This window comes from Syngnathus floridae, chromosome 13, assembly GCF_059516105.1.
Source record: "Syngnathus floridae isolate MCC-2025c chromosome 13, RoL_Sflo_1.0, whole genome shotgun sequence".
NCBI classification, from domain to species: domain Eukaryota; kingdom Metazoa; phylum Chordata; class Actinopteri; order Syngnathiformes; family Syngnathidae; genus Syngnathus; species Syngnathus floridae.
The window spans coordinates 1,169,042-1,190,925 of NC_142425.1; the positions used below are offsets into that span (position 1 = coordinate 1,169,042).

At 47.4% G+C, this 21,884-nt stretch overlaps 1 protein-coding gene and 2 long non-coding RNA genes across 3 annotated transcripts; 2 read left to right on the top strand and 1 right to left on the bottom strand.

Annotated features, from left to right (window-relative positions):
• Positions 1-347: 347 nt before the first annotated feature.
• LOC148388002 (uncharacterized) lies at positions 348-1,337 on the top strand. Its single transcript, XR_015862328.1, has 3 exons — positions 348-907; positions 1,085-1,131; positions 1,255-1,337. It is a non-coding gene; the product is annotated as an uncharacterized LOC148388002 (long non-coding RNA).
• Positions 1,338-4,073: 2,736 nt separating this feature from the next.
• On the bottom strand, positions 4,074-15,789 carry LOC148388003 (janus kinase and microtubule-interacting protein 3-like). The gene is made up of 11 exons (XM_088394822.1): positions 15,537-15,789; positions 15,173-15,390; positions 14,721-14,914; positions 14,483-14,596; positions 14,095-14,251; positions 13,925-14,034; positions 4,828-4,890; positions 4,643-4,741; positions 4,328-4,561; positions 4,142-4,207; positions 4,074-4,094 (listed from the first exon to the last, which is right to left on the bottom strand). The coding sequence occupies exons 5-11, from the start codon at positions 14,105-14,107 to the stop codon at positions 4,074-4,076; spliced, it is 606 nt and encodes a 201-aa protein (XP_088250948.1). The 5' UTR covers positions 14,108-14,251; positions 14,483-14,596; positions 14,721-14,914; positions 15,173-15,390; positions 15,537-15,789.
• On the top strand, positions 5,220-12,437 carry LOC148388004 (uncharacterized). Its single transcript, XR_015862153.1, has 2 exons — positions 5,220-11,296; positions 11,356-12,437. It is a non-coding gene; the product is annotated as an uncharacterized LOC148388004 (long non-coding RNA).
• Positions 15,790-21,884: the final 6,095 nt, after the last annotated feature.

Below are 21,884 nucleotides of genomic sequence, written 5' to 3' on the forward strand. Positions count from 1 at the left end.
GATGGCAAACCATTCTGCCTGATATGTCAGACCTCAGCGCATTTCAAAGATTCAAATCTTCAGCGCCATGCACTTCAGCTCACTCCATGCTAACATTGATCAGGCGTCGAACCCGCAACATCATGCTTAAGAGGTGGCCATGCTAACCAGTGCGCCATTATGTCAACGCATAATAATTGTAAGTCTACTGATCAAAACAGCGGTTACTATATGACGTCGCTACGTCGTGGTCACGTGACGCAGGCAAGACGTCAATGGACGTGGGCAGAGTTAACTTGTTTAAAAGGGAGTGGGCAGAAGAAATATTTAATTTATTTAAATCTATTTTGAGTGCACACCATTATGCCAATGCATAACAACTGTAAATGTACTAAACAAAACAGCGGTTGCTATATGACATCTGCCACGTCGTGGTCACGTGACATACGTGACGTCGATGGGCGTAACTTTCGCCGGAATTCAAATCCGCGGGGAGAGTTAACTTGTTTAAAAGAGAATGGGCAGAAGAATTATTTAATTTATTTAAATCTATTTGGTGTGTGCGCCATTATGTCAATGCATAACAACTGTAAGTCTACTAAACAAAACAGCGGTTGCTATATGACGTCTGCCACGTCGTGGTCACGTGACGCGGACGTGACGTCGACGCCTACTTTACATCCCACCGATCACAGGACCCCTCGGCTGCATAACCGTGCCCCCTTCCCAACCAATCGGATTTGCTATACGCGAAAACGACGCCAATGGAAAGAGCTTCCGCCCAAATTTAAATCCGTGGGCGTGGCTCGCAGCAGGAAGTAGGAAAATGGCGGCGATGTTGACAAAGACACAGCGGATGGTAACATACGACTAACAAGAGAAATATTTTTATTTTCTGCTTGCAACTGGACCGTCCAGAGCGTACACGGTAAGTACAACTCATCGTTTTTAAAAAGAAGTACTTTTGTTGCCCTGAAAAGCGAGTGAGCGTGGCGTTTGTGGGGGACGTCGAATTTCGACGATTCTTTCTGGTCAACGGTTGTAAATGATTGTGTTGATTAAAAAAGAAAACTTGATGTAACTCTACTTTTAACTGCCGTTTCAGATAGATTTGGAATTGCATCACATCCAATTTTGCCTAGAGCGTGCACGGTAAGTAACACTCGTTGTGTTTAAGGAGATTTACGTTTGTAATAGCAGAAGTGTAGCCGCGTTGCGTTGTACGTGTGAATGTTGGTCCAGGCGAAATGTTAATGTTTAATTTCATTCCTTTAGGTTCCACGGTGTTTGTTGGCTGCAAGTTTTCCACTGCAAGAAGAGGCTCATATCATTGACCAGGAGCGAGCTACAATGGTGAGTAGCCATAACATTTATGTTAAACACTTCCTATTTCATGTCTAACAGTACTTGATTTAACAAATAACCATAAATAAATACAGTGTGGGCACTGAAGTTAACATATGTGATTATACTGCCTAATCTGTCACCGAGTAGATTGTTGCAAAGTAATATAAGATCCAAAGTTGTAATTCAGAATAGTTTTCAAAAGAAGGCCATTAGAATTATATACAAGTCTGATTACCCTGAACAAGCTATTAATTAAATCACAAATTCTTCAATTCAAAGATTTGGTAGATTATCAGACAAATAATGTCTAACAGTAATTGATTTAACACAGCACGATAAGTAGATTGAGTGTGGGCACTCTCAAGTTAACATATGTGATTATACTGCCTAATCTGTTACAGAGTATGTTGTTGCCAAGTAATGTAGAATAGATCCAAAGTAGTAATCCAGAATAGTTTTGAAGAGGCCATTAGAATGATAAACAAATCTGATTACCTTGAACATAATAACAAGCTAAGTGTTTAATATGTCCTATGAAGTCAAAATTGGGCACCATCATGTGGTGAAATTTGGAATTGCATCACATCCAATTTTGCCTGGGAACAAACAGATTACATAAATCTTAGTTTTGAATAAGCCACTCCTTCTCAAACAAGTAAACTCTGCCCATTTTGCGCAGTAGATGTTCTGTTAATATCTAGTATTTATACAAAGTCATAATTTAAATTGCTTTCAACCTTCATTCATCGGTTCAACCAACATTACTCGCTCTTATTACCAACTTGTATTGATTTAACTAAGCGTTTAATACTTCCTATCAGGTCTCAAATCGAGATTTGGCAAAATACAATTTCAGCAAATCCAATTTTGCCAGGGAACAAAAATAGATTAAATAAACTAAATAAGTCCTCTTCCCATTAAATAAATCAGAAAAGTCTGTCTTGTAACCAGTCCTCTTCAAACAAGTAAAGTCTGCCCATTTTGTGCCGTAGATTTTGTGTCTATGCCTAGTATTTAAACAAAATTATCATTTAAACGACTTCTTTCCTTCATTCACTTTGGAAATTTGGAATTGCAGCAAATCGAATTTTGCCAGGGAACAAAAATAGATCAATTAAACTAAATAAGTCTTCTTCCCATTAAATAAATTAAAAAACTCTGTCTTGTAACCAGTCCTTTTCAAACAAGTAAAGTCTGCCCATTTTGTGCCGTCGATTTTGTGTTAATGCCTAGTATTTATACAAAATCATAATTTAAAGGACTTCATTCCTTCATTCACTTTGGAAATTTGGAATTGCAGCACATCAAATTTTGCCTGGGAAGAAAAGTAGATTAAATAAATTTAATAAGTCTTACTACTTCCCATTAAATAAATTAAATACGTCTTACTTGTTCCCACTCCTTTTCAAAAAAGTAGTTTAAAACGAGGGCCCTTCACTCAATCTTTAACCTCAACCCCGCACGTTGTGTTGTATCTGTGAATGTTGGTTGTGGCCAAATGATAGTTTTCTTTCATTCGGTTAGGGTTAGGGTTAGGGTTAGGGTTAGGTATTTTGAGTTTTACTCGCTAAACCTTCCCCAAAGGGTCCGCCGACCCTGTCGGTTAGATAGAAGGCAACGGAAGGCACGGGCCTACGCATGTCTCACCAGTAAACCTCGCCGTACCAGGTCACATAAAATCTGGATTGGGTACGAAGGACGGCGAAGTGAGACTGCACTCCTGCCAGAACCTCCCCCGAGTAGCTGAGGCGCCACCCAGGTCTTCGGCCAGCAAGATGGAAATACAGTGAAAAGCGACAGAAAAGTACAGACCTATGAGACTACCCTTGTCTTAAATTGTGTCTATTAACTCTTAGTTGTGTTTGAACTAATATATTTTTTTATTATATATTGTTTTAAAACCAACCGTTTTGTTTACAAAGAGTCCCATTAAGTCGTCCTTGTTGTGGGTAATTTGAACGTCATAATTTTGTAGACACGTCATCAGTAGTGGACCTTGGGGTCACAGAGTGTTTCGGCCATTATCACCAGACACCCTCGCCCAAGGGAGGCCCCGCCGGGGTTGATCGAGTCCCGGAGTGTGTCTACCTGGTCAATTAAAATTACAGTTATTTGTCAAGTCAACTGCCCAGCTTTAACGCAGACAGAAAAGATCAATAGGTCAGTCTTTGTCCCTTTTAATTTATTGATTCATTGAATTTAAACCATCATTACGTATGTTTGTATTTAACGCAGTGTTATATTATTTCATTCAAGTTTCTGGCCAAGTTTATCAGCATAATTGGAGGTCTGTCTGTAGTCCAATTGTGATGAAAACCCTTTAAACCATTATATCCACGCAATTAATATTATTTTATCAAAGGGACTGTGTTCGTATCATCTGTTTATCTGACATTTATCAACCGGAATAATCTAACCTTAGGAGATTGTCATTCCCAGCGCCACTTTCTTGGTTCACGGTGTCACTGTCAATGGCAAATTCCCATGATCCTCAGCGAAGTGTCACGGCGGGAGATTTGAGGGCGGCTTACCTTATGAGCCTGGTCCATGGAACACTTCCTGAAGTCCAACTCTTCATCCAGGTAGCCCTTCTGCTTGCAGAACATATCCTAGCACAGCTCAAGGTCAGAATTGTTGGGGCACATTGCCGGAGTTCCCCTTGGCTGATGTCGCGTGTCTGTCTACCTTCTCACTTTCAATGTCCAACATCTTCTGTTGAAGTGCTGACTTGGTCACTTTGATGTATTCTAACCACTGAGGAAAGGCTGCTGTCACATAAGCAGAATGCGAGAGCGTGCGTGGACGTGCGCGTTACCTTCTCGGCTAGGGTGAGAAGGGTCCTGGCGTGAATCACGACCACCTGCTCCTCGTTGGTGAGATTCTGCAAGAGCCCAAAGGCACAGCGTCAACAAGCTTCTTTCAGCGCAAAGCCTTCCAAAAGTCACATTTGAGCCGCCGAGTCTCGTGGAGTGCGAACATAAGGAGTTCGACATGCACTTACGGCGTTATAGCCCAGGATGTCCAGCTTCTTCATCAGATCACTGATGACGATGTCCGGGGGAAAGGCGCAAGGAGCAATGTAAGGTGTTCTGGGACCTCGGGTTAAGGTTAGGGTTGCGAGGGACGCCTTACGTACGCTCACGCCCTCGGCCTCGCAGTAGATCTGCAAAGGGCTGAGGCCGTCTGGGAAACGGACTTGCAGAAACTTCAAGACGGGGGAGCGCCACTCCCTCTCCTGAAAGGCAGAGGCATGCATCCGTCCGTCCGTCCGTCCGTCACATCTCTGGCCTCAACACGCTTGTGCGAGTCTTCCCACCTCCAGCTCCAGGATGCGGAACTCAAGCAGTTCGTTTTGGTCTCGGATATCCTGGATGTGCTCTTTCAGACGCGCTTCTTCCGCCTCCATCCGCCTGACCTGAAAAGACAGTCAGACCTCATCTGCGGGGCTTCCCGACGGGTGTGACGCCAAGCGACTCCGCCCAGCGCCTTTCTTTCCGTCACCTTTTCGGCCAACTGCTGATTGCTCTGACGCAGCAGCTGCTTCTCCTCCACCCACTTGACATTCTAGAAGAGACAAACGCGTGGACAGCTTTGGAATGTTGTGTCATTTTCATCCACAAATTCTTTGGTTGACTGGAAAATGACATTTGCTTTTATCCGCATTTTCCCAGCCACGTTCGGGGGGGGGGGGGGTTGGTCCAGTAATGCCAGACGAATGAGTGACTGAAGAATGTAGCTATTTTGTCTGAGAAAAAGGTGTGCTCATTGATGAGCTTACCTGTCCTTGTTGCTTCAGCGCTGACTCCAGATCTGCTACTCTGCTTTGATAGTGACCCATTTCTACCATCAGCTTTTCTCTGGTCTGAAAGGAGGAGGAGGGAGGCTCCTCCTCCTCCTTTCAGACCAGAGAACACCCGAGGCTGGGTGAGAACGGGGAGGCTGCGACCCGGCCGGGGGTTGCGGGAAGGGGCGCCACCTTGATCTCTGTTAGGGTTTTCAGGTTAGTTTGATCCTATGATTATGTTGGAATGTAACCTGTAATAATTAAACTCGCTTGTCCTGTCTTAACGAAAGTAGTAGAACAAAGTGCTAAGATCTTTTGAACTGATTGACTAGCTGCAGAGGAAGCAATCAAAGTGTTTTGTTCACACAACATCGTGAAGGACCCCCTGCTGTGCTTTGATCAGCCAGGGGCTTCGGCCATTTGTCTACTCTGACCCCCACTCTCAACCCCCACTCTGTTTCTCTTAATAAATATCCCCTCGCAGGAACAAGGGTTCAGACTTCATTCCTTGAACGAGTGAACTCTCCACCTGCAGGTGTCTAAAAAGGACTTGCTTGTCTCCCGTGTGGTTCTTGCAAAATAAGTTGGAGTGAGCAAATCTCTAACATTTTGGTGCCGAAACCCGGGACCCTCATACCCGCTATCTGGCTGACGAAGGAGGACGTGCTGCATTGTCGACAAGCCAGCGTCCATTAGGAGGACCTGGAGAAGAAAGTCCTGGGAAGAGAATTCTTCGCTGGGCCAGCATCTTAGGTCTGCCTTCGTCTGACAGAGGTGGATTGACGGGACCCGGCAGTGCAACGAACCAAGGGAACAAGTAAGTTAAAGGCCTTAAGTTGTGTGCACGAGAGCCAGCTTGGGTTCAAGTCCCAGTGGAATGAACAGGCTAAGAAAAGCAGAGCTTCTTTTTCGTTCATCGAAGAAGTGTGTAGACTCTTCTTTGTCTGTTTTTCCGAGCTGAGGGATCTGGCTTGGGTTAGAGTCCCAGTGGAAGGAACGTGCTAAGAAACACGGAGCTTCTTTTTTGTTAATCAAAGAAGGGCGTAGATTGTTCTTGGTATGTTTTTCCAAGCCAAAGAATAGCTTGGGTTCAAGTCCCAGTGGAAGAAACGGGCTAAGGAAAACAGAGCTTCTTTTTCTTAATTGAAGAAGGGCGTAGATTTTTTCTTTTGTCCGTTTTTCCAGCTGTTTGGAGGGTTTTACACTCATCCCTGGATAGGCCTAAAAAGCGCTGGAGTTTGTGTGATTGAGAGTGTGACTGGTAGGATAAATTGACTAAATAGCAGTTCTAGCATTGATCCACGGCAATAATACAGGCTAGTAATTTGTTGAAAGGTCAATTTAAACCTGCATTGAGGATCCTCAAACAAATAAATAAAGAAATAATAATAATAATATTTTTGAGAAAAAGAAATTGTATAACCTAAACCTACTAGAATTAATATGGGAAATAAAAACGGTAATTCTCTACCTCTTGACGGAGATGAGAAGTACATGGCGAGTAGATTTCTTAATTGTATGCAATATATGCCAAAGTGGAAGAAAAAGTATGGAGTAGAAGGGAAGTTGAGAGTTGAAGTGTGGAAGATAGTAGTTGATGTTTTGGAAGAGAGTGTGGAAAGAAAGAAAAATGGGCTGAAAAAGAAAAGAAAAGAGAGAGAATTGGATTGTGCTAAAATCTGGTTAAAAGCTTCACAAGAGAGAAGAGAACAAATCCAAAAGATAGAAAGATGAAAGGTGATGAGGCTGAGACTATGTTTGTCAGGCCGGAAGACAATGAGGCCACAGTGCGCAGGCGCACTGCTGCGGCCGCGACTCCAGCCGACGCTGAAGGGGCAGCTCGAGCAGAGGAGCAAGAGGGGCCTTCCGCTCGTACGCAAAACTTGTATCCAAGCTTAACAAACCTGCATCCCCCCCATATAACAGCAAAGGAAGTCAGGGTCACGCTAGTAGAAGTCCTGTACAAACAAGAAGTTTGACCACTGCTGCTAGATTTTCTCAAAATTTAGACAAGGTTGATGTATGCCCAATGATACAGGTGCCAAACCCTAATGTAGGGGAAGGCCAACTCCCACATACATATGTTTTCCGGCCATGGACTTTGGAAGAGGCAAGAAAAGCAGTTGAAGGGGTTATCCCTGTTGCTGAAGACCCAGATAAATGGGCAGAGGACATGGCTGGAATTATACATTCCTATAGACTGAATGGACATGAGGCAGGAGAAGCTGCAATGTCCTCCTTGGGAAAAGACTGGGCGAAGGTTAGAGGAAATTATACAGGTAGAAATAATCAAGGGCCTTTTCCCTATCCCATTGAGGAAAATCAATTGGGAGGGGAGTATGCAGCACAATGGAATGGTCTTGTGCAAAGAGTGCGAACTATATTTCAAAGACGAGCGAATTATGGTCATTTGGCAGGAATAAAACAGAAGCCTGGCGAAGATACTGATGATTTTCGTTTGAGATTTGAAAAAGAATTCAGGGTGCATAGTGGCATCCCATTCAATGATGCAGATGAGAGTGCTTATCAGCAACATCTTAAAATTCCGCTCCTCACTGGTTTCCCCCCTGACTTGGGCAGTTGGGTGAGAAAACACTTGGTGGAAGCGGACACTGCTTGGTTTACAAAAAACATGCAGTGGCCCAGAGACGCTGACAAAGGGATTGAGAAAGGCAGAAGTTTTGATGTATTTCATCTAGATGATGATAATGATCTAAATGAAGATACAACAATCTTCTACCAAAGTTCCCAAAGGGGCAGAGGAGGAGTTAGATACCAACAACGTCGCAAGCCACCATTCAAATCAAAACCCCCATCAGATTCAGACAATTGTTGGAACTGTGGGAGACGAGGACACTTTGCACGAGAGTGTCGTTCTGCAAAGCAATATCAATCAAAGGGTGCAGGAAGGGGCAGAGGAAAAGCCAATTTTTTTGGCATGACAAGCTTCCTCCTCTTTGACCGCTTATGCTCATACAGAGAAAGAAAGAATAGATGCCCATATGACAGCAATACATGTCATTGTCAGATTATTAGAATTTTTTTAGATTATTAGAAGTCTTGTCCATCCAAGAAGTATGACAATGCTGTTTGTATGCCCAAATTACAAATGACTAGAGCTCAATTTGTGTTACACTAAAGTTAAAATATGCAAATCAAGTGGTAAAGAAATGCAACTTGCTTCTAGAAGATAAATAAATAAAATTAGAATGTGCTGTCCTCGTGTGCACGGGAGGGACCAGCTCATGATCGACCACAGGAAATGGCCAGCCTGTGACGAATCATTGTTGCTGAGACCTACCTTCTGCACGCGAGAGCTGTGCATGTGTGTGCGTATGTGTTAAAGTTAAAGTTAAAGTCCCAAATTGATGAAGATTGGCTAAACTTTTAGTATAAAGAAATTTGCTAGACTGTTGTCTATTCAATTTACACCGCAGAACAGAAACAATTTTGACAGATAAAAATGAGAGGAAAAGAGAGAAACCTGTTTGCGAGCAGAAACTAATCCACACTAGTGCATGTTAAGTGTGAGAAATTCGAAGAAAAAAAAAATAAAAAATAAAAAAATAAAAATAAAAAACGACAGAACATGCTTTCAGGAATTGGAAGGAGCTAAATTGTGAATTTAAGATTTTGCAATGCTACATTTAATAGGAATAATTGATTGGTTGTGTTATAAGATTATACAAAATTCTAAATTCAAGCTAAATCTGAGCGATTGAGTTCTTCAAATTTAAAAACAAAGAAAAAAATTCAGATTAATTTGCCAGTTGTTTGTTTTAGTTAAGTTTTTTTTGGACTGGTGGATTGTTCTACCAGGAAACCTGATTGAAAATGATATATGAATATTGTGTGGTGAGCTTGGATGAATTGGGACCAATGTGATAGTATGACTCCTTTTTGGAGACTGTGTGAGATGCATATGATGAGCATTGATGAATGATTGCCTGAATGAGAGGTTGAATGGTTGAAGTCGTTGGTGACTACTATAGAAAATTAGTAGAGCGACTGTGATGAAAGAGTGATTTTGAGCAGGTTGAATGTTAGAAAGAAACACGTAGCTTTTGGATTGATAATTAACTAGAGAAAAAACTGGAGAATCGGTAACACATGTAGAAGATGTGTGAACTGAGAAATTGAGAAGCGTTTCGGAAAGAAAGTCAAATTAAATGATGATGGTATGATCGTATGTAGTACAGAACGCGTTCTCCCAAAAAGTTTGTCAAGGTGTGAGGCATGGGCGTTGCCAAGCCTCAAAAGGAGGGAGTGAGTAGGACAGATAGAGGAAGATAGTAAGAATACAACACTTTATGACAATGAATTTTCGAATACATTTGGTGTTATACTGTGGTAAATTTTTTGTTCTGGTGTAGATAGGTTAGCAACACGAGAGATTTAGAGGTTCAAAAGAAAGACAGTTAAAAGAAAACATTTTTGATTTGGACAATTGCAGGCTAACAGGAACATGAGAACGATAAGAACTACGAGGTGGGATCCAATTTCATTGGGGAGATTGAGAATTCACAGCACCATACTCTAAGTCACATTTTTGAGCAAGCATGACAACATGTGAGAGGTCAAGACATACAGATCAGGGCTTGATGTGGAAAGCAGACCTCGATGAGTTGATTTTCAATAATGATACTGAAGACAACATACTGTCCGATTAAATTGGAACTATAGATAAAATGTAGCTCAAAAAAAAAATAGGATGAGTTGCAGGATTTACAATATAAAAACGAGATCGCTGTTATTAGAAGAATTTGAAGTTTGGTAAACAAACGTTACCAGCAAATTGATGGAAGCAGCTACATTTGGAAATAGTCTTACAAGTTTGATGTCCCAGCCTGTCATTCTCAGTGTCAGGGTCCCTGAAACCCAATCCGAGACTTCACCTGCAGCCGTGAACAACTACAAAATGGTGCCTGGCTCTGAAGCACCTTTGACCTTTGGCGAAGGACAAGAAAAGACTGTTGTGCTTGGAGAAGGACAAGTACACTCCGGAGGACAGACAACATCCTCGGGGACGGGAAAAGACAGTGAAAAGCGGAGGAACTCACAATGATGAAAATTGACTCATTTGAACAATGGACTCATTCAAGAGTGATGGATGGGGTCGCTCTGAAGCAACAACAAAAGAACACGAACTTGAGAGGGTGAAGTGCAGCAAAAAGATATGGACTTGGAGTGTCCGACAACCAAATCGCACTCCTTGCTACGGCGTTACCAAATTTGGTGAAGCTTGGTTCAAAGTGGAAGGGAGATTCATTGTGCACTGAGTTTGACAGAACTGAGGAGATTTGATAAATAAATAAATAAAAATTTGAAAAATACGTAGGGCTACAGAGAAAAGCATTATAATCAGAGATTGAACGGATTTGGATAAAACAAATAGGCTAAAACGGTAGGAAACAAGAGCAAGATCTGATATTTTGGCTCATCAAGCTTAAGACGTAGAGGTCGAGTTATATAAATTTTAGAACAGGACATTTGGCAGTCAGGAGGGAGCTAGGTTGCTCAATGTACCTACTCAATACAACAGTAAGGTTTTTTGTGCCACAGTGGAGGTTGGATGGTCAGAAAGTTAGGTACGTTCAATTTTTGACATTCACACAATCATGCATAGGAATCACAAGGCGACAGTTAACAAGACAATGACTGCAATAGGGGCCACCTACGACTGCACCGACATGAAAAAGTAGAAGCGAGAGAGCAGAGTATGGGATTATATGCTAAAACGTCTGCTATACAGTTGCCGATAGGAGATTCTATCAAAAGAAGCTACATGAGAGATGGATTAGAATCCCTTTGTGTGTGTGTGTGTGTTCACACCCTGTGTGGGTGTGAGCGTGTGAGGAGAAAGAAGGCATGGGTAAGACAATCTCTTTTAAACCAGGAGGCAATAAATGGGAACGCCCCTGTCATAAATAGTTTTTGGTTAAAGGGAATCATTAGGAGGTGTTCAAACTCTTCCCGCAAACACTCCTATTTGCCAGTTAAATGGGCACGACAATTGACTACGAGAGTTGCAAACAACAAATGAAGAGCAGTCCTTGGCAGATTATATGATCAGGACGCTCAAACTGTGTCAAAGACAAATTTACTGCCGCTTGATCTTTCCTCCTCACAGGTCGACAACCCCATCAATCCAGGAGACTGGGTCTACATCAAAGTCATCAAAAGAAGGTACTGGGCCAGCTACGACAGGAGGGACCATTCTAAGTCTTGCTGACTACACATCCAAGGTTGCAGGACCCACAAATGCATTGACGACGACTGCTCTCCAGGAGGGAACTGGATGGGAGCTTTGGACATCACCGCTGTGTGCCAGGATGAGAGAGCCGTTTTCAACGTGTAAGGGCTCTACTACCAACATGGCTACACCATCGAACGGAACATACTTCATACAGAATGGCTGGTGGCTTTGTGGTCACAAGGTTTATCCGATGCTGCCCGCCAACTGGACACGAGCGTGTGCGCCAGTGTGTGTGACAGACCTCACCTACAGACTACAACATCATCAGCTGACGAAAACGCGAGCACATATACAACTTCTTAGACGTGACAGATGTGATGATGATAATGAGACGTGGATTGCGTAGATGCTGTTCTGTTGAGCATGTTTTACGGAATCTTGTTGATTTGACCATCAAATATGCTTCGCAAGTAATGGATACGCTGATGTACAGTTTCTTTGTTTTTCTTTTTATTTTTTAATGATAGCATTCTGGTCGCCTGTGGCAACGGGGCCGTGTAAGAATTTTCCTGCTAATAACATCTGGCCAGCAGGTTTTTCGCTTACACAATAAGTTTGATCTGGGGTATTGAGGTAATGCCTCATCTTCACTGGATAGTGTTGCTATCATTGTTTGTTGTTTTTATTTTTACCATTCTGCTTTCTTCATTATACGTATATATGTTTTCTTGCTTGTCTTTGTTGTTTGGGGTGGCATAATCATATGATAAATCAGGAGGGAGATGTTAGGGTTTTCAGGTTAGTTTGATCCTATGATTATGTTGGAATGTAACCTGTAATAATTAAACTCGCTTGTCCTGTCTTAACGAAAGTAGTAGAACAAAGTGCTAAGATCTTTTGAACTGATTGACGAGCTGCAGAGGAAGCAATCAAAGTGTTTTGTTCACACAACATCGTGAAGGACCCCCTGCTGTGCTTTGATCAGCCAGGGGCTTCGGCCATTTGTCTACTCTGACCCCCACTCTCAACCCCCACTCTGTTTCTCTTAATAAATATCCCCTCGCAGGAACAAGGGTTCAGACTTCATTCCTTGAACGAGTGAACTCTCCACCTGCAGGTGTCTAAAAAGGACTTGCTTGTCTCCCGTGTGGTTCTTGCAAAATAAGTTGGAGTGAGCAAATCTCTAACAATCTCCTTCTCGGCGTCGTAGTCCCCTTCGCTGGTCTGGGCTAGCAGAGCGTAGGCTCGTTGCAGCGCTTGATATTCTTGCATCAGCGAAGCTCCGCCTCTTCATGCACACACCAATGCAACACAGCACTAGTACCAGAATCAGTCAGACCGGCGACAAAGCACCCGCGACGCAAAGACGAGTCCGATTCCAGGCTGAAGAGGAATGTTTGGTGCCAATACGCTGGCAGAAATGGCGGGCTACCTCTTCGGGTTCCGTGTCGGGGGTTCTGTCGGTGTGAAAAGACAAGGACGATCCGTCCGAGTCCACCAACACGTCTTCGTCGTAGCCGTAAAATGTTTCGATGACCTGCGGGCGCGGAAGCAAACATCTCTCTGAACAAACTGAAGCGACACCTCACGATGAATCGACGAGAGGAACGATAGCGAGAAAAAGGCCATTTCATCTTGCGCAACACCAAGCAGCCGCAAACAAACAGACTCACCTTGCAGGACCTCACGCTTTGTTCCTCCTCAGAGATTCTCGACGTCGGTATCGTAGCAGCAAATCTCTCTCCTGTCGACACAAATAATCCGCCTTTGAGATTCTTTGGATGCAAAGGGAACGAACGGCTCCGGCGCAGAAACAAACGCGACTCACAATGACATTTCTGACATGAGCTCCTGTCTCCAGAGCCTGAAAAACACGTCACCGGCGATGATTGGAGGGACGCTCGTCTTTTCCAAAAGTGACAACTACAGGGTGTGTCAGGGTTTTCCAGATTATCTTTATCGTATCATTGTGTTGCTTTGACTTTGACTGCAACCTGTAATAAATAATATTATTTATCCCTTATTTATCCCTATCGCTTATCCCTTCCGACACAAAGTCGTAAAACACCCCTTGCTATGTTTTGACTAGAGGTCAAGGGCTTCCTCTATTCAATCCACTCTTACACCCACCCTGTTTCTCTTAATTAAAATGCTCGTGCAGGAGCCGAGAGTCAGACTTCATTCGTACAACGGATGGACTCTCCACCTGCAGGTGTCCAAAAGAACTTACTTGTCTCCCGTGTGGTTCTTGCAAAATAAGTTGGAGCGAGCGCAACTCTAACAGGGTGCATTTTGCCACTAGCTGCCTACGGACAACGACGTCGCGCTCGCGGCTCATGGTTGACGGGCTGAGCAGCCGGGCAAGTCCGTCGTTTTCAGCGCACAGCGAGTGGCAAAGGCGCTGACAAAACGGGAGCTTTGAGCTGCTGAAAACGGCAAAACAAGTCTAAAGCGTGTTCAAACGCGTGCGCACAATGCTCCTGCTTGAAAGGTCGGAATTTAAGGGGCCAATTTTTTGGATGGCGGCCGCCGGCCAAGCTTTGGACGGAAAAGGTTTCCTGGCGACAGCGAGCGAGCGCGGCGCTGCCGTACGTGCACCGAGTCGCCTGCCTGAAGACCTTGGACAAGTCGTCGATGATGTGCCGCTGCTCCACAACTTGAAGGAACTCCATTTCACCGTCCTGCTGGCCGCAACCGCGGTCCAGGTCATTGAGCGAACTAGGCCTTCTCTGTGGAACACAAATGCAGTGGACTCTGTTGGCACGCCGCCGTTGTCCGCGTCGACTTATCAAGCTTGCCATCTCCTCGTTCTCCTGGGTGACAAAGCGCACTTTGTTTTCAAGGCGACACAGCACCAGCGAGAGTTCTTCATTCTTCCTGCTCAGGCGTTTGTTTTTGTACAGGAGTGGCAGAAACTGGCTTTCTGTTTCTCTCAGTCGCTTTAGCTGCAAGCATGAAGTGCGGGATGTGAAAGACGCACAACACGCGGGCCAGAACGTATCCATTCCTTTTGCATCGGTTTGAACGGAATCGTGGCTTTGGCTCCCAATAAAAGACATCTACCAGGCAACCGACTCGCCGCGCCGCTCAACTAATAAGCAAGCGCAATGGGTGCCTCGCTGGATGGCGCGCATCAAACGTAGCGCAAACCTTCAAGCGTGCCGTCAATAAATTACCAGTTCATTGCGCTCTTCAGAAAGCAGGGCGTTTCGATCCTCCAGTTTCCTGATGACTGCGCTGAGCTCAGCGATTTTCAGATGAAACCGTCGCGTGTCCCGATCCTCCTGAGACTGAAAACGCCCCGCAACACACACACACAAGCACTCGTTCAAAGTTCAAAACTGTTTTTGTGCTACCTTCCTCCAGCAACGAACTAAGTCATGCGTACTGCAAGTGTGTGATGAGGTGGCTTACGCTATGAAGAGGATTGCTAGTAGCGGCGTTGACCCCACTTCCAGGGTAGTTTAGGCCCACCCTTTGGGAATCCCTCAGGGCAGCGATCTGCTGCTCGGCAGCCTGAGTCTGCAGCTGAAGGCGGTGGACGTGGCCGGCCCCAGGGCTTTATCCAAAACACTAACCGCTCTGTCTTTCAGCTTGATCTCATCCGTCTGGATGTACAAACGGGGAGCGCTCAGGCAGGCGGGCAAACTCATTTGCCAGATTTGTGACAAAAACAAAGAGAGCAACCGGCCAATTTTTTTCTTGAATCGACTAGAACACCTTTGCTGTGACAAAAGCGAAGCGAGCAACCGGACATTTTCTTCTTGTGAAATAGAATAGAATAGAATGCCTTAGGTGTCATTGCACTGCAGGTATACAACAAAATTGGGAACATAGCCACGCACCGCGCATCTGATCAGTCCTACCAGTCGGCGGATCTCCCTCTCGCAGTCTCTCTTGGTTCGGCTCAGCTCCTCCCGATGCTGGTGATGAGCCGATCGGAGCTCGGCCGCTCGTGACTGCCAGGCCTGCTGGGCCGCTGCCAGGGCTTCTTCCGCGCTCCTGGTGGAGGCGACACCGCTCGGTCTCCCGACACCGCCGCGTCTCCTCCACCTCCGCCAGCAAAGCGCCCCCCCCTCCTCACCTGAGCGGACATTGCGCCACACCGGGCCGTTGAGACCGCAACGGAGCGCCGCGACGCTTACTGGGGACAAGCTACACAATACGGTAGCGGCCGCACCGAAGCCCGACGTGGCGTGCGGATAGTCAGACACGGATAGAGCGGATCACCTTGTCCATGGAGCCGTCCCTCAGGCTGAGGACCAAGGCATTCAGTCGCTGGATCTCTCCATCTTTGATCACTCTCATCAGCTCCATTTCATGCTGCCGCAGTAATGTCTCCCTGGTAATGGCTAACTCTTTCTGCTTCTCCTCATGGAGTTTGCTTTTGAGTTCCGTCATGGCGGCGGTGGCACGGTGGTGCTCCGCCCGCAGGTCCTGACTTCTCTCTCTCTCCAGACAGCTGACCTGACATGACTTAGACTTAGACTTAGACAAACTTTATTGTCATCTTTTCTGCACATGGTGCATACAAAACGAAATTCCGTTGCATACGTCTTACAACAAAGTAGTGATATTGCAGTTGAATAGAAGTAACATATCCTATGAAAAAATATATATATACATATACTATATATATATATATATATATATATATATATTAAAAATAAGTATAAAGTGCAGCAGTGATAATTATGCAATAGTGCAAGTAGGCAAAACAGTATTCAAGAGTGTGCAGAGGAATGCTAAACAATGTATTAAACTTCTATTTAAAGGGTTTATACAAGTTCAGTAAAGTTGGTAGTGCGAGATAGTGCAAGATAGAGGTCCGTAGTGTCATAAAGTACAGTTCTGTGAATGTGTGATGCAGAGTTCAGTTTAGAGCTCAACAGTTCTAGTGTTCAACAGTCTGATGACAGCAGGGAAAAAGCTGTTGCAGAACTTGGTGGACCTGCAGCGGATGCTGCGAAACCTCTTCCCAGAGGGCAGCAGGGAGAACAGTCCATGGTGGGGGTGTGATGGGTCATTGATGATGTTACGGGCACGGGATATGCAGCGCTGAGATGAAATGTCCTGAATGGAGGGAAGAGGAGCCCCTATGATCCTCTCTGCTGTCCTCACCACTCTCCTCACGTTCTTCCAATCGGAGGCGGTGCAGCCTCCACACCACACAGAGAGACAGCTTGTCAGAATGCTCTCTATGGTGCTCCTGTAGAACGTCCTCATGATGGGTGGGGGCAGGTGGGCTCTCCTCATCCTCCGCAGGAAGTACAAGCGCTTCTGTGCCCTCTTGACCAGTGCCGTAGTGTTCATAGTCCAGGTGAGGTCTTCTGTGATGTGGACCCCCAGGAATTTGGTGCTGCTGACCACCTCCACAGCTGAGCTGTTGATGATCAGTGGAGCGTGGTGAGGCTGTTTTTTCCTGAAGTCGACGATGATCTCCTTCATCTTCTCCTCATTCAGGATCAGGCTGTTTTCTCTGCACCAGCCCACCAGCTGCTCCACCTCCTCTCTGTAGTCCAGGTCGTTGTTGTCTCTGATGAGCCCCACCACCGTTGTGTCGTCTGCTGACTTCACGATGTGATTGGTGGTGAACCTGAGGACGCAGTCGTGTGTCATCAGGGTGAACAGCAGGGGGCTCAGGACGCAGCCCTGAGGGGAGCCTGTGCTGAGGGTGATGACATCAGAGGTGTTCTGTCCGACCCGGACTGACTGAGGTCTGTTGGTGAGGAAGTCTAGCAGCCAGTTGCGAAGGGGGGTGTTGAAGCCCAGGTGTTCCAATTTTCCTACCAGATGCTGTGGGATGATGGTGTTAAACGCTGAGCTGAACTCCAGGAACAGCATCCGCACATGGGTGTTCTTCTCCTCCAGGTGAGCCAGGCTCAGGTGAAGAACGGAGGAGATGGCGTCCTGAGTGGAGCGGTTTTGCCGGTCGGCAAACTGGAACGGGTCAAATAATAGGGGGAGTCTGGAAACGATGTGACCTTTAAGCAGCCTTTCGAAGCACTTCATCATAACCGGAGTCAGTGCAACAGGCCGGTAATCATTAAATGAGGTGATTTGAGGTTTCTTCGGCACCGGAATGATGGAGGCAGTCTTAAAGCACGCCGGCACTGTGGCTTGGCCCAGCGAGGTGTTAAAAATGTCTGTGATGACCCCAGCCAGATGACTTGCACATTCCCTGAACACCCGCCCAGGAATGTTGTCGGGGCCAGGGGCCTTATGGGGGGACTCTCCTCAGGATCTTAGACACATCGGCGGAGTCAATACAAACCTGAAAAAAGGAAACATAAACACAAAATTGAATATAAACTAAAAAATGGTTGGAAGTAAATATTTACATTATCAAAAAACAATACTTACCTGATATAAACCTGAAAAAAGGAAACACAGTTATACTTACCTATGCCGAGATCACATATTCACGCCCAATCGGTGCCTGCAAGAAAAGAAACAGAAATTCACAAGAGCGAAAACAACAAGTTAATAAGCTAAAATAAGTAGATGGGAAATTATCCGGAACGAAACGCAAATTGCTGACATGAAACTATATAAGGACCGCTCAAAGCAGGAAACTCAGTCTCGATGCGGCCATGAAGGAGGAAACAGCTCCACATGCAATGAAACTAAATTTAGCTGCAATTCCCGTGTGCCAGACCTGAGGAAGGCACAAAAGATGCCGAAACGTTGTCGATGGCCACACGGAGGAAATAAAAGGGAGCGCAAACTAGCGCCGATAGGAAAACAATTAGACGCAAAATTATAATTTACCCACGCTCTACCCAGATAGGAGAGCGCATGGATGCCGCACAGAGCAAGATGCTCTCGCTCCACCCAGATAGGGGAGTCGATGAATTAAGTGCGAGGTACGACTAATTTGACCGCAAATGCAGCTGTCAATCTATCATGCCAAGTCGAAACTCATTTATTACATATATAACAAAGGCGACCGGATAGGCAAAGTACAAACACAAAAACAAACAACAACTACAAAGCAAATACATGTTTATTAAGCCCAATTTGGCCTGACCAGCATGGCTGGCGCAGCCACGACGGGCGGTGTGCTCTGGGGCTGGTTGTGGGACGTGGGCGTGGATGGTAGGACCGTGCCTTTGCTCCTCTCCTTCGGGGGAGGAACTCCCTACTTAATCCTGGCGCAGCCACGACGGGCGGTGTGCTCTGGGGCTGGTTGTGGGACGTGGGCGTGGATGGGAGGACCGTGCCTTTGCTCCTCTCTTTCGGGGGAGGAACTCCCTACTTAATCCTATGAGAAACAAAAATATTTCATTCAATACGGGTGTGCCAGACCTGAAGAAGGCTTAGTATAGCCGAAACGTTGTTAAGGCACACTACTATTTACATTCAATTTAATAATTTCCTATTTACAGTCGATTTAATAATTTACTATTGTTGATTTTATTTACAGTTATTTACAAATCATTTATTTCATTGCAATAAATTACGTTGCTAAATTCTGACAATTTGGACACTAAAAATCTTTGAAAAATAGACATTTGATAATTTGTTTTAGAATAAAAAGTCTAAAATTCAAGTTTTACCCACTCATTATATCTTTGAAATTTGAAAATTAAAAATATACATTTAGACATAACAATAAAAATTTGAATTCCAAAAATTAATATGTCAATTAATTACAACGGGGAATGGACAGTTGTCCGTAGGGGGCGACAGCGCCAGCCTGCAACCCGGGGGCGGGAGCGGGTGGCGAGGTATGGCCACGGATGGATGGACCGTGCGTTGTCCTCTTCTGCTAGGGGGGGACATCAGTTCCCCGTCCCTGGTAGGGGTTGGACTTCACAATCCAATCCTAACCCTAACCCTAACCCTAACCCTTATTTCGGCCACTTGGTGCGTGTGCACGGCCTCCCGCTGGAACCGGGTGGTGTGCGCGAGTGTGCTGGCCGCTGGAAGTGCAATGAGGCTCTGCAGTCTCCTCCGCGGTGCTCATAAACAGCCGATCCGCTAGGCGGGAGCTTATTTCGGCCACTTGGCGCATGTACACGGCCTCCCGGTTGTTCCGGGCGGCGTGCGCGAGTGTGCTTGCCGCTGGAAGTGCAATGAGGCTCCGCGATCTCCTCCGCGGGGCTTATAATTGCCGATCCGCTAGGCAGGAATTTATTTCGGCCACTTGGCGCGTGCGCACGGCCTTCCGGTGGAGTTGGGCGGCGTGTGCGAGTGTGCTTGCCGCTGGAAGTGCAATGAGGCTCCACGATCTCCTCCGCGGTGCTTATAAACAGCCGATCCGCTAGGCGGGATCTTATTTCGGCCACTTAGCGCATGCGCACGGCCTCCCGGTTGTTCCGGGCGGCGTGCGCGAGTATGCTTGCCGCTGGAAGTGCAATGAGGCTCCGCGATCTCCTCTGCGGTGCTTATAAACAGCCGATCCGCTCGGCGGGAGCTTATCTCGGCCACTTCGCGCGTGCGCACGGCCTCCCGGTGGAACCGGGTGGCGTGCGCGAGTGTGCTGGCCGCTGGAAGTGCAATGAGGCTCTGCAGTCTCCTCCGCGGTGCTCATAAACAGCGGCTCCGCTAGGCGGGAGCTTATTTCGGCCACTTGGCGCGTGCGCACGGCCTCCCGGTGGAGCCGGGCGGTGTGCGCGAGTGTGCTGGCCGCTGGAAGTGCAATGAGGCTCTGCGATCTCCTCCGCGGTGCTTATAAACAGCCAATCCGCTAGGCAGGATCTTATTTCGGCCACCTGGCGCATGCGCACGGCCTACCGGTGGAACCGGGAAGCGTGCGCGAGTGTGCTGGCCGCTGGAAGTGCAATGAGGCTCCGCGATCTCCTCCGCGGTGCTTATAAACAGCCGATCCGCTCGGCGGGAGCTTATTTCGGCCACTTGGCGCGTGTGCACGGCCTCCCGGTGGAACCGGGTGGTGTGCGCGAGTGTGCTGGCCGCTGGAAGTGCAATGAGGCTCTGCAGTCTCCTCCGCGGAGCTCATAAACAGCCCATCCGCTAGGCGGGAGCTTATTTCGGCCACTTGGCGCGTGCGCACGGCCTCCCGGTGGAACCGGGTGACGTGCACGAGTGTGCTGGCCGCTGGAAGTGCAATGAGGCTCCGCGATCTCCTCCGCGGTGCTTATAAACAGCCGATCCGCTCGGCGGGAGCTTATTTCGGCCATTTGGCGCGTGTGCACGGCCTCCCGGTGGAACCGGGTGGTGTGCGCGAGTGTGCTGGCCGCTGGAAGTGCAATGAGGCTCTGCAGTCTCCTCCGCGGAGCTCATAAACAGCCGATTCGCTAGGCGGGAGCTTATTTCGGCCACTTGGCGCGTGCGCACGGCCTCCCGGTGGAACCGGGTGGCGTGCGCGAGTGTGCTGGCCGCTGGAAGTGCAATGAGGCTCCGAGATCTCCTCCGCAGTACTTATAAACAGCCGATCCGCTAGGCGGGAGCTTATTTCGGCCACTTTGCGCGTGCGCATCGCCTCCCGGTTGTTCCGGGCTACGTGCGCGAGTGTGCTGGCCGCTGGAAGTGCAATAAGGCTCCGCGATCTCCTCCGCGGTGCTTATAAACAGCCAATCCGCTAGGCGGGAGCTTATTTCGGCCACTAGGCGCATGCGCACGACCTCCCGGTTGTTCCGGGCGGCGTGCGCGAGTGTGCTGGCCGCTGGAAGTGCAATGAAGCTCTGCGATCTCCTCCGCGGTGCTTATAAACAGCCGCTCCGAGAGGCGGGAGCTTATTTCGGCCACTTGGCGCATGCGCACGTCCTCCCGGTTGTTCCGGGCGGCGTGTGCGAGTGTGTTTGCCGCTGGAAGTTCAATGAGGCTCCGCGATCTCCTCCGCGGTGCTTATAAACAGCCGCTCCGCTAGGCGGGAGCTTATTTTGGCCACTTGGCGCATGCGCACGTCCTCCCGGTTGTTCCGGGCGGCGTGCGCGAGTGTGCTTGCCGCTGGAAGTGCAATGAGGCTCCGCGATCTCCTCCGCGGTGCTTATAAACAGCCGATCCGCTAGGCGGGAGCTCATTTCGGCCACGGCGCGTGCGCACGCCCTCCCGGTGGAGCCGGGCGGTGTGCGTGAGTGTGCTGGCCGCTGGAAGTGCAATGAGGCTCTGCGATCTCCTCCGCGGTGCTTATAAACAGCCAATCCGCTAGAAGGGAGCTTATTTCGGCCACCTGGCGCGTGTGCACGGCCTCCCGGTGGAACCGGGAAGCGTGCGCGAGTGTGCTGGCCGCTGGAAGTGCAATGAGGCTCCGCAATCTCCTCCGTGGTGCTTGTAAACAGCCGATCCGCTAGGCGGGAGCTTATTTCGGCCACTTGGCTCGTGCGCACGGCCTCAAGGTGGAATCGGGCGGCGTGTGCGAGTGTGCTGGCCGCTGGAAGTGCAATGAGGCTCTGCGGTCTCCTCCGTGGTGCTTATAAACAGCCGGTCCGCTAGGCGGGAGGTTATTTCGGCCACTTGGTGCGTGCGCACGGCCTCCCGGTGGAACCGGGAAGCGTGTGCGAGTGTGCTGGCCGCTGGAAGTGCAATGAGGCTCCGCTATCTCCTCCGCGGTGCTTATAAACAGTCGATCCGCTAGGCGGGATCTTATTTCGGCCACTTAGCGCATGCGCACGG